The sequence below is a fragment of the Phalangium opilio genome, unplaced genomic scaffold (assembly GCF_054372755.1).
Source record: "Phalangium opilio isolate 3A_F unplaced genomic scaffold, DU_Popi_V2 ptg000045l_1, whole genome shotgun sequence".
Classification (NCBI taxonomy): domain Eukaryota; kingdom Metazoa; phylum Arthropoda; class Arachnida; order Opiliones; family Phalangiidae; genus Phalangium; species Phalangium opilio.
Window position 1 is genome coordinate 5,973,235 of NW_028324168.1, and position 12,908 is coordinate 5,986,142.

At 34.1% G+C, this 12,908-nt stretch overlaps 5 protein-coding genes across 8 annotated transcripts in view; 3 read left to right on the forward strand and 2 right to left on the reverse strand.

Annotated features, from left to right (window-relative positions):
- Positions 1–48: 48 nt before the first annotated feature.
- Positions 49–5,693, forward strand: LOC149677080 (WD repeat-containing protein 44). 2 transcript variants are annotated; one of them, XM_089838070.1, is made up of 15 exons: positions 49–350; positions 468–495; positions 559–797; positions 961–1,201; positions 2,198–2,332; positions 2,419–2,894; positions 2,964–3,195; positions 3,263–3,401; positions 3,498–3,568; positions 4,076–4,183; positions 4,257–4,379; positions 4,446–4,637; positions 4,704–4,921; positions 5,260–5,387; positions 5,466–5,693. In XM_089838070.1, the coding sequence occupies exons 1-15, from the start codon at positions 265–267 to the stop codon at positions 5,690–5,692; spliced, it is 2,643 nt and encodes an 880-aa protein (XP_089694196.1). In that variant the 5' UTR covers positions 49–264; the 3' UTR covers position 5,693. The 2 variants fall into 2 exon arrangements, with proteins under 2 accessions (XP_089694196.1, XP_089694195.1); XM_089838069.1 differs by having other exon boundaries at positions 56–350; positions 913–1,201.
- Positions 5,694–6,036: 343 nt separating this feature from the next.
- Bet5 (blocked early in transport 5) lies at positions 6,037–7,106 on the reverse strand. Its single transcript, XM_089838083.1, has 4 exons — positions 6,904–7,106; positions 6,640–6,710; positions 6,410–6,548; positions 6,037–6,332 (listed from the first exon to the last, which is right to left on the reverse strand). Exons 1-4 carry the CDS (start codon positions 7,000–7,002, stop codon positions 6,216–6,218), a joined length of 426 nt encoding a protein of 141 aa, XP_089694209.1. The 5' UTR covers positions 7,003–7,106; the 3' UTR covers positions 6,037–6,215.
- A 73-nt stretch (positions 7,107–7,179) lies between these two features.
- On the forward strand, positions 7,180–8,058 carry trsn (translin). The gene has a single exon (XM_089838082.1). The coding sequence runs from the start codon at positions 7,283–7,285 to the stop codon at positions 7,955–7,957; it is 675 nt and encodes a 224-aa protein (XP_089694208.1). The 5' UTR covers positions 7,180–7,282; the 3' UTR covers positions 7,958–8,058.
- Positions 8,059–8,170: 112 nt separating this feature from the next.
- On the forward strand, positions 8,171–10,656 carry Nop60B (dyskerin pseudouridine synthase 1 Nop60B). Its single transcript, XM_089838081.1, has 10 exons — positions 8,171–8,207; positions 8,271–8,347; positions 8,454–8,503; positions 8,572–8,997; positions 9,063–9,189; positions 9,263–9,393; positions 9,457–9,727; positions 9,972–10,090; positions 10,151–10,254; positions 10,325–10,656. The coding sequence occupies exons 2-10, from the start codon at positions 8,332–8,334 to the stop codon at positions 10,575–10,577; spliced, it is 1,497 nt and encodes a 498-aa protein (XP_089694207.1). The 5' UTR covers positions 8,171–8,207; positions 8,271–8,331; the 3' UTR covers positions 10,578–10,656.
- Positions 10,657–11,373: 717 nt separating this feature from the next.
- The window catches only part of RhoGEF3 (Rho guanine nucleotide exchange factor 3), a 111,061-nt gene continuing 109,526 nt past the window's right edge, over positions 11,374–12,908 (reverse strand). For all 3 annotated transcript variants that reach the window (XM_089838067.1, XM_089838065.1, XM_089838066.1), the window contains one exon: positions 11,374–12,858. In XM_089838067.1, coding sequence (XP_089694193.1) covers positions 12,647–12,858 — 212 coding nt within the window. In that variant the 3' untranslated portion in view covers positions 11,374–12,646. The remainder of the gene's footprint in view (positions 12,859–12,908) is intronic.

The following is a 12,908-nucleotide window of genomic DNA, read 5'->3' on the forward strand; positions in this document are numbered from 1 at the left end:
TAACATAATGTCAGGATAATAATCTCAAATCTTTTTAATTTTAGACTATATATTTTAAGCAGCTATATTTTATAAACGCAACTTTTACAAAAATAAACATCGATTGAAGCCGGGTATTACTTCTCCATCTTTTATCTTCAATTTCTGCTGATGACGTCACTTCACGTCAAAACCATCATGGTGGACGTAGACCGCGGTTTTGTAGGGAAATTTGAAATTTTAATTTTTTAAACTAATCTAGTTTAAATAAATGCAATCATCGGTATGGCTTCGGAAAGTGATTCGGAAGAGTTTTTCGACGCTCCGGATAAACCGGTCAACGTCTCAAAACCTAAAACACCAACTTTAAGGTAAAAACCTCACTTTTTTGGTCCAAGGCCTAACAATTTTTACCTTGGCCCTGTTCTTATTTTGATTAAAAACATGAAAAGTTATGTACAAATTTATGGTTTTTCCTTGTTTTTCAGGATTGAAACACCAACAGAAACAAACTTTGTACGTTTTTATGGGTTGAAAAGCTACAAATTTAAAGTATTTTAACGTAAATTAAACCCTCAGAATGAACCCAAACCTTGGGAAGAAATAAAATCTCCGTGCCCAACATTAGAAGAAATTAAAGAATCTGAACGTAAAGCCAAAGAAAATGAAAAACGTAGGAAAAAAGTGGAAGAACTAAGAAGAAAAATGTTAACTGACGAAGATAATGATGAAACCGACATGTTATCACAATCTAGTAGCAAAACTTCCTCAGTTGATGGAGTTTTTTTGGGTGTTCTTGATTCAAAACACCCTACCAGGTAAATTACTCTTCTTTTTTTTTTAGGCTTAAAGTTTAATCTGGGGAATTTAATCTGATAAAAGATAAGGTCCTAAACTAAAATCAACAATATAATTTTCCAATTTCATTATAAGGAGAGAAGTAATGGAAGAATCAAAATCAGAAGCTAACAGTGTAATTAGTTTAGGAAAAATTGGAAATTTATTGGGAGATGTTAATACCGACACTTTGAGCTTGGATTCGAGAGACAGTACGATATCTACTAGTACAGTTGGCAGCAAATTCTCCTTAGCAGAACCTGATTTAGTAGCCAGTACTAAAGGGGATAGAAATATAAGTAACGATGGACCTCAACCACCAATAGCCCCACCTCGTAGAAGGAGAAAAGCCGCTAATAAACAACACAGTTTAGAACATACTAGGGTAAGAATTTCTATATTAACTTAAATTGCGTAGTAAATAATGAAATTTTTGAGCTACACTTGATAAGCTATCTGTATCATTATATAAAACAAAAAAAAATTGTGAATGAATGAAAACACAGTCATACTTTTATCTAATCTCAAAAATTTTGCTACCTACACAACTAAAGGCTCTTTCAGACGATCCAACTTTTTGACTCAGCTTGATGGGTCAAAAAGTTGTATCAACTTGCCCAACTTTTGAAGGGAAAAGTGAAATAAATCCTTCTTATTCACACCCAGGCTAGGAAATAAGACAGGTTTACAGGTCAAAAACCAGTTTATTAATAGCTTGGACCACTTTTTTTATTCAAAACGCGAGGGTCACTGGTCCCAATGACTAGTTTATTAATTCCTACTTTTATTAAAAATTGATATGGGGACCTCTTTAATTATTTTCATTTTAACATAAATTTCGACTCCAGGAGTCCAGTTGTGTATACAACCCTAAGCCGAGAGAGATTTTTTTAGAGGAGAGAACGACCACAAGTCCTGGGACCAGTAGAAAAATAAATTGGGGAAGGGTCCCTGGACCAGTTTCATATTTAAGACATCAGGGGCCACTGGTCCGGAGGACTAGTTTAGAAATAAACCTTATTTCCAAGCCTGATTCACACCACTGCCAAATGGAACTTTTTAAGCGCCACCTACCTTGGCACTTACGAAATAACCCGCGTAAAAGGCTTTTGTAATTAATTTCGATTATCTGGAGAAATGAACTTAAAAAGTTGAGTCAGCAAAAATTGGATCACTGATCGAATTTTTCCTAGCCAACTTTTTTGGTGACTCAACTCATCCAGCGTCTATTCACACGATCCAACTACTTGATTCAACTCGAGTTGACCCATCAAGCTGAGTCAAAAAGTTGGATCGTCTGAAAGAGCCTTAAGAGTTTGGTGTGGTAACTTGTTGTAATAGTTAAAGAAATAGTAAATTTTGAATTATATTATTTTTGTAGCCTCTATTGGATCCTTCACCCTTAACTCAAGGCTTACCCAGTCCAACATCCACAGTAGAAAGTATAGCCCATGATTTGGAATATTCCCTAGACTTAAAAAGTGCTACGAGGGGCCAATATGTTGTTAAACCCCAAGTAGGCGGCTTTAACCTAACCTAAACATTAAAATTCCCCTCCAAAATAAAAGAAAAAACAGTTAAAAAAAATATATATAATTCCAGGATCATGAAAAAGACAGAGCACCCATTGCTACCAAAGAAACACCTTTAAATCACGAACCAATTGAACCTAAACCAGAATCGAGACTTCCTACACCTAAGGGTAGTTTAGGGGCCCATTCAACCAAATCAAATAGTAACAGTCGTAGAAACAGCGGAGGAGGACCAACTAATGAAGATATTCTCGGAGCAAATTTTATGATGAGAACAAGGTCTGATTCCGGAAGGCCTTTAACAGATTTAGAGATCTTGGAACAAGTTACGGTCTTAAATTTGGACACGGGGGAAACAATACCCCTTAGTTTAGCGGAGGATCGTTTACCCCAAGGAATTAACCCCTTATCACTTCATTTAATGAGGTTAACATCGGAATACGTTAGCAATTCCAGTCTAGATAAGGAGAAAGAGTCGGATGAAGAAAGTGTTGCCGAGTCTCACAAATCTTATATGTCTGACACAGTTACAGTTTTGAAAAAAACGTATGACCTTTCTTTGAACTATTTCAAAATAAACCCTGGGCTAACATTATTCAAAATTTGAAAAATTAGGGCAAAATTAAAGAAAATGATTGGTAGAACAGTCGAGAAAACTGTCAACAAGATTAAGAACGTTGCCGATGAAGTTTACCATTCTAAACATAATGAGGAAATAGAGGATAGCGAGGAAGATAACCCGGCTGAAATAAGACCCAGTTTTAAATTCAAAGCCGCTCATGGTCATAAAGGACCTTACGAGTTTGATAATGTTAAAGAAGTTCAGGATTTAACCGGAGAACATACTGTAAAATATCAATTTTAAATCTTTAACAAAACCTTAATTAATAATTAATAACTTTAAAATAATCCAGGGTGCCATATGGACTATGAAATTCTCTTTTTGCGGGAGATTACTAGCAACAGCTGGTCAAGATCATATCCTAAGGATATGGGTTTTGAGAGATTCCTATAATTATTTCAATGAAATGAGGCTAAGATACAATGCTGAAAGTATGATGTGATGATATTGCCATATGATGTGTTGAAATTAATTATTAATTTTTAAATTAAATTAAATTAATTTAATTTAATTTAATTTAATAACAGTTAAAGTTTCACCAACTCCATCCCAGGAAAGCCTAGTCTCTCAACAATCAGTGGATGATCCAACTAAATTTGTTAGTTTGGACTTGAGTTGTTACCAGGAGTGTGCGAGTACTCGACTCGATACTTGATAACAACACATTGAGATACTCGAGATAGATTCGAGTAGCTTTTTAACATCTTAAATACTAGAGTCCGAGGCTTACAACTATAGCAGACGATGAGTTCATGATCATTTATTTTGAAAATCAGCCGTTCAATGTTTAATTGATCACTAACAATCTTTTTGAACTAGTTAGATGTTAGATAATTGAAAATCTTCGTTATTTTCAAGAAATTTACAAAATTGCTACTCGACAAATCAATATTTGAGACTCGATAATTACTCGAAAGAACCAACAAAATTTGACCTATCTAAATACTCGATACTCGAAAGTATTTTTGAGACTCGGCTCGATACTCAATAAGAAATTAGTTTCGATACTCGGACTCGGCTCAAAACCGAAAAAACGGGACTCGCACACCACTGGTTGTTACTAGTTACTTGACACTAACCTACACCTGTACACTTTAATACTTAGCATCCTGATGTTGAAACTAATGAGGATAACAAGGGACCCTTTATGTCTAAACCATTTTGCACTTACCAGGGTCATACCGCTGATTTACTTGATGTTTCTTGGTCCAAAGTTAGTTTCCATGATCAATTCAAGACAGAGTTCAGAGTCTAATGTTTTAGTTTTCCTGTGGTTTCCTTGACAGAACTATTTTATTCTTTCCTCTTCCATGGATAAAACAGTTCGTTTATGGCATATTTCACGTAAAGAGTGTCTCTGCTGCTTCCAACACATTGATTTTGTAACAGCAATTGCCTTTCATCCAAGGGTAAACTATAGATTAAATTATTACTAGAGTGCTTGCAGCTTTAGCGTGTAAAATTCAATTTTGTAGGATGACCGATACTTTTTGAGTGGTTCTCTCGATGGTAAATTGCGTTTATGGAACATTCCTGATAAGAAAGTAGCTCTTTGGAATGAGCTTGATGGTCAGACCAAACTTATAACCTCAGCAAGTTTTTGTCAAAATGGCAAATTTGCCGTCATTGGTTCGTATGATGGAAGGTGTATTTTTTACCATACTGAGGTAAAGTTTGATGTATTTGAGGGTTTAAATTAATTAATAACTGACAGACAATCTTCTAATTTCTAGCAATTAAAATATTACACTCAAATTCACGTACGTTCTTCAAGGGGTAAGAATAAACAGGGGAGAAAAATAAGCGGGATTGAACCCATGCCTGGTGAAGATAAGATTTTAGTTACCTCAAATGATTCCCGGATAAGAATGTATGATTTGAGGGACTTATCATTGTCATGCAAATATAAGGGATACGTTAATCTGAGTAGCCAAATTAAGTCTAATTTTAGGTATGGATTAATTAAATTAACAGGGTTCGTACGGAACCTGGATAACCTGGAAAACCTGGATAAGTCAGGGATATGGAAAATAGGGGAAAAGGTCAGGGATAAGTCAGGGATTTCGCTTGGTATATTAAGCTATGCTTCGAGCAATACTAAATACGAGACAGGTGTGATGAAGTGGGCTCTGGTAAACACCTTAAAATAGTCAGGGATATTTCCAAAATTTGGTCAGGGATAACCTGGAAAAGTCAGGGATTTCCAATGTAAAAATTTCGTACGAACCCTGATTAAGTTAAATTTAAATCTAATTAGCTATTAAACTTTGATTGATATCTTTTTAACAGTCATGATGGAAAATACATCATAAGTGGTTCTGAGAATCAATTTATTTATCTATGGAAAACTAATTATGATTATTCAAAGTTCTCTTCAGCTAGAAGGGATCGGAATTATTATTGGGAAAGCATTAAAGGTATTTTTAATTTAATTTTAACACTTTTTTTGGTTAATTAATTAATTATATTTGTTGAACTTTGAACTTGCTTTCTAGCTCATAATGCAGTTGTAACAGCTGCGGTATTTGCACCAAATCCTAGTCTAATCCTTTCCCAACTTGACCAACAAGACCCTACCCTTTCAGTCTTGAATCAACCTTCTCATTCCGAAGCTAATAATAGCGGTTATGTTTTTGTTAGTGCCGATTTTAGCGGTGTTATTAAAGTTTTTGTTAAAAAGAATAAAGGAAAGGCCACCACCCTTCCCGCTGGATTGGCATAAACCCCCCCCCTTTAAAAAACATATATATATATATATATTATAATTTTTTTAGTGTAAGCTATCTAAAAGATAATATTAAATTAAACTATATTAACTGTGTAAATTAGTTAACCTAAATATGTATATAACATAATCAAGAAGTATATTTTTTTTGTCTCTGGGGATTTCTTTTTTTTTTTGCCCCCCGCTTGTTTTTAGTTATTTTCGGAAAAGTAATAATAAAATGTATGTAAAGAATAATTTTGTGTATAACTGGTTATTATTATTATTATTATTTTATATAGTGTATTCTTAATCTTAATTAAATCTAATCTATGTACGGGATTAAATGTTCTTAATATACCTTAGTACTTTAATTAATATAGCTTTAATAATATGTAATACTCAGAAGCGACACTCAAATTTTATGTTAGTAATAAAAATAATTTGATAATTGTTTAAATAAAATTCTTTGAATAATTATAAATGTTCTCCTGTCCTTTTTTTATACAAAATTATTATACATAGTTATAGGGGTTATATTTTAGGCAAAAAGATCAGACTTTCTTATGAATTGATCGAGTCTTTCTTTAAAAAGTAAACTGTCAATCGGTTGGTTTGGTTGACATTCTGGGTTTTTTACTACGTATTCCACATACACCTAAAAGTTTAGTTTTGTGTTTGTTTAGTTGCTAAAACAAGTAAGTTAAGTGTTTGAGAAGAATCTAAAGGACTTACATTTTTATAGACATTTCTAAGTAATTCATCCCCATTTGCAGAGTTTATGTCAGTATTTAAAATGAATTTAAGACCAGATGGGGTTTCGTAGAAATTTAACTTATACTTATTGGTTTTGAAGTTAAGGAATCCGTCTTTACTATATTATAAAGAATAGGTATAAGGGTATCTATCATTAACTTCATTAAGAGAGAGATGTATATCAATATGAAGAAAACAGTTATTCTCACCAATCTACCGGTGATATTTTTGTAACAAATGATTTCAGAGAATATATCATGCCATACATGAGTTTGGCTTCCTAAACCATACATGAAGTATTATTTTATTGGGGTTAAGATAATTTAAGTAACATTTTAAATTTTTAAGCAATTTTTTTCGCAGTTTCACCATGAATTTATTCATTAATGAATAAATTCATGGTTTCACCATCACGTTATGTTCCCATTTTCCCAAACCTCCCTATAGCCAAGGCTTAGTGAAATTATATTTACCTCCTCTTGTGACATTCCTGAGCCTCTTAATCGGTTCCATTCGCCGTAATATAAACATAAACCAGCTTGATTGAATATATAAATATTATAAATAGTCATAATTATATCGCTATATATTAATTAAAGTTGAGTAAAACCGACTAACGCGACTACAGTCAAACTAATGGGTCGAGGAGCAGCCGATACTATGACGGCCTGCTATTGGTCCGCTGCTTCATGTGACGATTTAGTTTTGTCACATGGGTCAGAAGCGCCAATCAAATTTTATTGACAAAAACTAAATTTTGTTTTTGTAAAGTCGGCATCTTTTTGATCCGATTGACAGTTAAAAACCGTTTTGATTTATTTTTTAACTAACCACGAGAGTTCTTTTGGCATTATGGCTCTTAACGAGATATTTTCCAGTTTTCAAAAGCACATAGACTCTGAACAAGATTTAAGGGAAGAGATAAGAGTTATCGTAAGAAATATAGAACAAGCTGCAAGGGAGATATTCACAGTTCTTCAAGGGATTCATCAGCCTGACAGTTTACAAACAATCCCCGATTTATGCCTAAAAGGTCGACAATTATTTGAAAATGTGGGTAACCTCTATTCCCAACTAAAGGCTAAAGTACCCAAAGAAGAATACTACCGTTTCCATGATCATTGGCGTTTTTCTACTCAACGCTTGGTGTTTTTGGCTGCTCTGATCATTTATTTGGAAAATGAAAGACTGATAACTAAAGATGAGGCTGTTAAATTCTTGGGCATCGAATCGGACAGAAATGAAGGCTTTCATCTTGATCTTGATGATTATTTAATGGGCTTGCTTTCTTTATCCGATGAGTTAGTTAGGTTCTCAGTCAACTGCGTTACATCAGGGGATTACCAGAGACCTGTCAGGATTGCCAAGTTTATCACTGAATTGCACGCGGGTTTTCGTCTTTTAAATCTCAAGAACGACTTTTTACGAAAAAGATTTGATGCCTTGAAGTATGATCTAAAAAAGGCTGAGGAAGTTGTATATGACATAACAATCAGGGGTCTTAACAAACCCAAAGAAAGTGTTTAAAAATTAAATGTCTTTAAACCCTATTTTTCTGTAATTTGCAATTGTATTATTTGTACCTTATATTTTGCAAATTAAAATAATAAACAAGCTGTTTATTTATATTTTATTGTTTGTAAACTAAATTGGTTTTGTTTGAAAACGGGGATGAGGCGGTTCAAAGGTCACGTGGCTAATTTTCTTCCCCCACCCCCTTGGACCACCTGCAGTGCGCGCTTACAACCACAACGGCGGTACGGAGGCGACTAACCACGTGTGTTATAAAGGTTTATCGCCGATTTACATTTAATTAATTTGTTTAAATTTAATGAAATAGGTATATACTTGATTACCTTAGTTTTTTTGGATCGTGATTTATAAATTTAGAGTGTTTAAATATGGATAAACACGAAGGTAAGTGCGCAAAGCGAATTTTTTTAATGCACGAGCCAAGGCTTAGAGTATCGTTTCTTTTATTTTGCATAAAAAATAAGCGTGGTTATTAAATTTTTGTCCGCAGTTAAATCCTCCTCCAAAAAGAAGAGGAAAAGAGATAATTCTGAACATGAGGCATGAATAATTACTGCTACACACATTCCTTAAGTACTTAACCTTAATTTTGTAATTCCTAAATATAGGAAGAGAGTGAAAAGACCTACGAACTTCAACCCTCTAGTGAAGCTCCACATGTTAATTCTAAAGACTGGCCATTATTACTAAAGGGTTTTGAAAAGCTAAACTGTCGTTCTATGCATTTTACGCCCCTTCCATGCAGTAGCTCTCCTTTAAAACGAGAAATTAGGGAATATATTAGGTCAGGTATTATTAATTTGGATAAACCAGTGAACCCCTCATCTCACGAAGTTGTTGCTTGGGTTAAACGCATTATGAGAGTTGAAAAGACAGGGCACAGTGGTACTTTAGATCCTAAAGTATCAGGATGTTTAATTGTATGCATTGAAAGAGCTACTAGATTAGCCAAATCTCAACAAGGGGCTGGCAAAGAATATGTCTGCATTTTTAAACTACATAGCGCAATTCAAAGTCAGAACCAATTGTTAAAGGTATAAATTAATTTAAGAAGAATAAGTGATGTAGAAGGGTTACTTAACGTAAAAATTCTCTATAGGCTCTTGAAAACCTCACAGGAGCTTTATTTCAACGTCCCCCTTTAATTTCTGCGGTAAAACGTCAACTCAGGGTTAGGACAATATATGAATTAAAACTCTTTGAGTTTGATGCTAAAACAAACTTAGGTATACCTCAATAACCCATTTAAATTGATATATATATATATATTATAATTCTATAAAAATTAAACAATTTCAGGCATTATATTAGTAAAATGTGAAGCAGGGACATATGTACGTACTTTGTGTGTACATTTAGGTCTTATGCTTGGTGTAGGTGGTCAAATGCAAGAACTAAGACGTAATCGTTCTGGAATTAACTCCGAGGAGGTATAATTCAACATACCTCTAACTTATCAAAAGAAAACCAATTAAAACCCATGTTTCTTATAGCCTAAAGATAACATGGTTACAATGCACGATGTCCTAGATGCTCAATGGTTATATGATAATCATAAAGATGAATCATACCTTAGAAGGGTTATTAAACCTTTGGAATCATTGCTAACCTCTCACAAAAGAATTGTTTTAAAAGATAGCGCGGTGAATGCCGTTTGTTACGGGGCCAAAATTATGCTTCCTGGTGTTTTACGTTACGAGGATGGTATTGAATTAAACCAAGAAATTGTCATTATCACGACTAAAGGAGAAGCTGTTGCTCTTGGTAATTATTGAACTGTGTTTCTGAATGTGTTAGGAGCTTTAAGGTGGAATTCATAAACGTCGGACGCAACGCAATTTTAGTACAGTCGAAGGCAGGGCGTCGTGCGCAAAAGGCAGATTCAGACGTTTGCGCACGACGCCCTGCCTTCGCCTGTACTAAATTGCGTTGCGTCCGACGTTTATGAATTCCACCATTAACTAACCCATAAAAACCTCTCTTGACCCTGTCTTAATTAAAAAAATAGCCATTGCTTTAATGACCACTGGAACACTATCAGTTTGTGATCATGGCATAGTGGCTAAAATCAAACGTGTAGTCATGGAAAGAGATACATATCCTCGTAAATGGGGATTGGGGCCAACTGTAAGGCTTAAAATATAGCTTTATTAAGGATTAATCTAACTCCTCCTTACTCTATTTTAGGCTTCGATAAAGAAAAAAATGATTAAAGAGGGACTTTTAAGCAAACACGGCAAACCTAATGAACAGACCCCACTTGAATGGGTATCACAGTACAAAGATTTATCGTAAGTTAATCTCTATTAATCTTTTAAGATTAAAATACTTGTCTTAAAAACGTTCTACCTACCTTTACAGTACTCCTGGAACTGCCAGAACTCCGGTAGCTAAAATGGAATTTTCAACACCTGTTGAAATTAAAAAGGAACACGTTAGTGACGATGATAGCAGCCCGGAAAATGGTACTACACCATCTGAGACTCCCAAAAAGAAAAAGAAGAAGAAGGATAAAGAAGCTGCTGATGAAAGTGGTGAAGAAACAAAAACTCCTTCCTCAGAAAAGAAGAAGAAAAAAAAGAAAAAGAAGTCCAAAGATGAAGATTCCGATTAAGGGATATGATTATGATCATGATCATGATAATGATAATTTGAAAATTTTGAATAAAGAAATGAATTTTTATATTACCAAAGTGTGTTTACTGTTTAGTGTCGTTATTCATCAATATTGCAGCTGCCAATGCTAGTAAGATGAGTTTCCAAAAGTTTCAAAGAAGTGTAAGCAGCAGTGGTGAGCGAGTCCCGTTTTTTCGGTTTCGAGCCGAGTCCGAGTATCGAAACTAATTTCTTATCGAGTATTTAGATAGGTCAAATTTTGGTTCTTTCGAGTAATTATCGAGTCTCGAATATATTGACTTGTCGAGTAGCAATTTTGTAAATTTCTTAAAAATAACGAAGATTTTCAATTATCTAATATCGAACTAGTTCAAAAAGATTGTTAGTGATCAATTAAACATTGAACAATTGATTTTCAAAATAAATGATCTGCTATAGTTGTAAGCCTCGGACTCGAGTATTTGTCTGAGTATTTAAGATGTTAAAAAGCTACTCGAATCTGTCTCGAGTATCTCAATGTGTTGTTAACGAGTATCGAGTCGAGTACTCTGCTCGATACTCGAACTTAACGAGTACTCGCACACCCCTGGTAAGCAGACACCTCATTTTCAAACACTACCTCCTAAGCCTTGGCAAAACAATTACGTAAAAAATTTCTCAGCAGTTTTTTCTTTTTTTTAATAAAAAACTGATAATTGTTTTATTTCCTTTCGATATAATTAAGACTGGGTTCAATCATTTTCCATTGATTGTCACACAGCGTTTTCAACATTGAACAAAGAAATACAACCTAAAAACACTATATTATTTACCTGCATTTTATAAATACATTTTGGTCGTGCAATAACTTGTTTGTACATAAGAAAACTATAAAAAAAAGCACCGTTATGTGCTTTTAAGTTTGTTTGTTTCAATAAAAAAGAACGACTATAATCTTTGACAACCCCATTAAACCTTATTTCCTACTTTTTTTTTACCGAACGTAAAAAGTCCATTAACATCTATTTACATTTAATGTACGCTGGAGCTAAAATTAATTTCATAATATGTTTGTTCTGTTTGTAAATCTTCCTATTTTTAAGTGTTTAATAGGCCAATTCCATTCCAAGATGGCCGCCGCCACTCCACGTGGCACTTATCCCGCTAAGCCTACTTTGACCTACTCGACCTTAAGCCTACTTTGACCTACTCGACCTTAAGCCTACTTTGATCTATTAGTTACGTTGTTAAGCCTAGTTGTTGATGGCCGCCATCTTGGCGTATATATCGTAAATCTTCCTATTTTTGAAGTGTTTAATAGGCCAATTTCAATCCAAGATGGCCGCCGCCACTCCACGTGGCACTTATCCCGCTAAGCCTACTTTGACCTACTCGACCTTAAGCCTACTTTGATCTATTAGTTACGTTGTTAAGCCTAGTTGTTGATGGCCGCCATCTTGGCGTATATATCTCAGCTTATTAAATTAAAAGAACAACATTATGTTGTATAAATATTCCTCTCTCTTTCTCTCTATAAATTCTGAAATCACTAGACAAATTTGACCTAGTATAGATATATATATAATTTTAAAACTTTTCGTCTGCTAAACTCGCGTCGCGTGTAAACTATCACCTAAATTTCATCTTTAATTGTAATTAACCGTTCTAGCTCCAACTTAAAAAATAATTAATAATTAATAAACGATACACGATAACGTGGAAGAACATAGACTAGCTTCTTAAAGATTTTTGTTTTTTTGTTTGTTTAAAAACATTATAACGAGGGATTGTTTGTATTGTTTTCGATATAAGACAACTACTGGTGATAACTTCATTATTGATTTTTGTTTGTTTGTTTGTTTGTTTGTTTTTTAACCAGGCACCGTTTGAATAGTGAGTGTGTTCGCGTAACTGGAGTATATATATATATATTTTGATAACATGATTCGCTATATCACAGTTTTTAAAAGAAAACGTTTTTTACACGAGGGTCTTGGGGGAGAAAAAAAAAATGGGACAAAATCGAAGAAATAATGAATTGTTTTTTGTTTTTTTGTTTTTTAAGTAAAGTACATACGTTTTCTATTCTCATTTCTTTGATTTTTTACCGCTGCCGAAATGAAACCAGCCTGAACCTTTTTTCTTAGTTGGCATGACTCTATTGTGACTACCGTTAACAACCATAGAAGGGCTTAGATTTGACGGTAAGCTGCCAGACCTAGTTTTAGGACCTGGTGGGTCCAAGAGAAGTTCGACAACGGCTGTGTCGGGATGAGGACGTGATCCCTTTGGGATTTTGGCTATGACAAACAATTATTACCAAAGATATAGTTAACAACTTTATACTTTT

What these genes read in the sequence shown, in the direction of transcription:
- LOC149677080 (XM_089838069.1), top strand. Translation starts at nt 265, where the DNA reads ATGGCTTCGGAAAGTGATTCGGAAGAGTTTTTCGACGCTCCGGATAAA. An exon ending in GCTAAGATACAATGCTGAAA is followed by an intron (nt 3,402 to 3,497) that starts GTATGATGTGAT and finishes ATTTAATAACAG; the next exon opens with TTAAAGTTTCACCAACTCCA. An exon ending in TTGATGTTTCTTGGTCCAAA is followed by an intron (nt 4,184 to 4,256) that starts GTTAGTTTCCAT and finishes TTTCCTTGACAG; the next exon opens with AACTATTTTATTCTTTCCTC.
- Bet5 (XM_089838083.1), bottom strand. Translation starts at nt 7,002, where the DNA reads ATGACTATTTATAATATTTATATATTCAATCAAGCTGGTTTATGTTTA. An exon ending in AAAATATCACCGGTAGATTG is followed by an intron (nt 6,549 to 6,639) that starts GTGAGAATAACT and finishes TTTATAATATAG; the next exon opens with TAAAGACGGATTCCTTAACT. An exon ending in TTAGAAATGTCTATAAAAAT is followed by an intron (nt 6,333 to 6,409) that starts GTAAGTCCTTTA and finishes CTAAACTTTTAG; the next exon opens with GTGTATGTGGAATACGTAGT.
- trsn (XM_089838082.1), top strand. Translation starts at nt 7,283, where the DNA reads ATGGCTCTTAACGAGATATTTTCCAGTTTTCAAAAGCACATAGACTCT.
- Nop60B (XM_089838081.1), top strand. An exon ending in CTGGAATTAACTCCGAGGAG is followed by an intron (nt 9,394 to 9,456) that starts GTATAATTCAAC and finishes TGTTTCTTATAG; the next exon opens with CCTAAAGATAACATGGTTAC. An exon ending in TCACAGTACAAAGATTTATC is followed by an intron (nt 10,255 to 10,324) that starts GTAAGTTAATCT and finishes CTACCTTTACAG; the next exon opens with TACTCCTGGAACTGCCAGAA.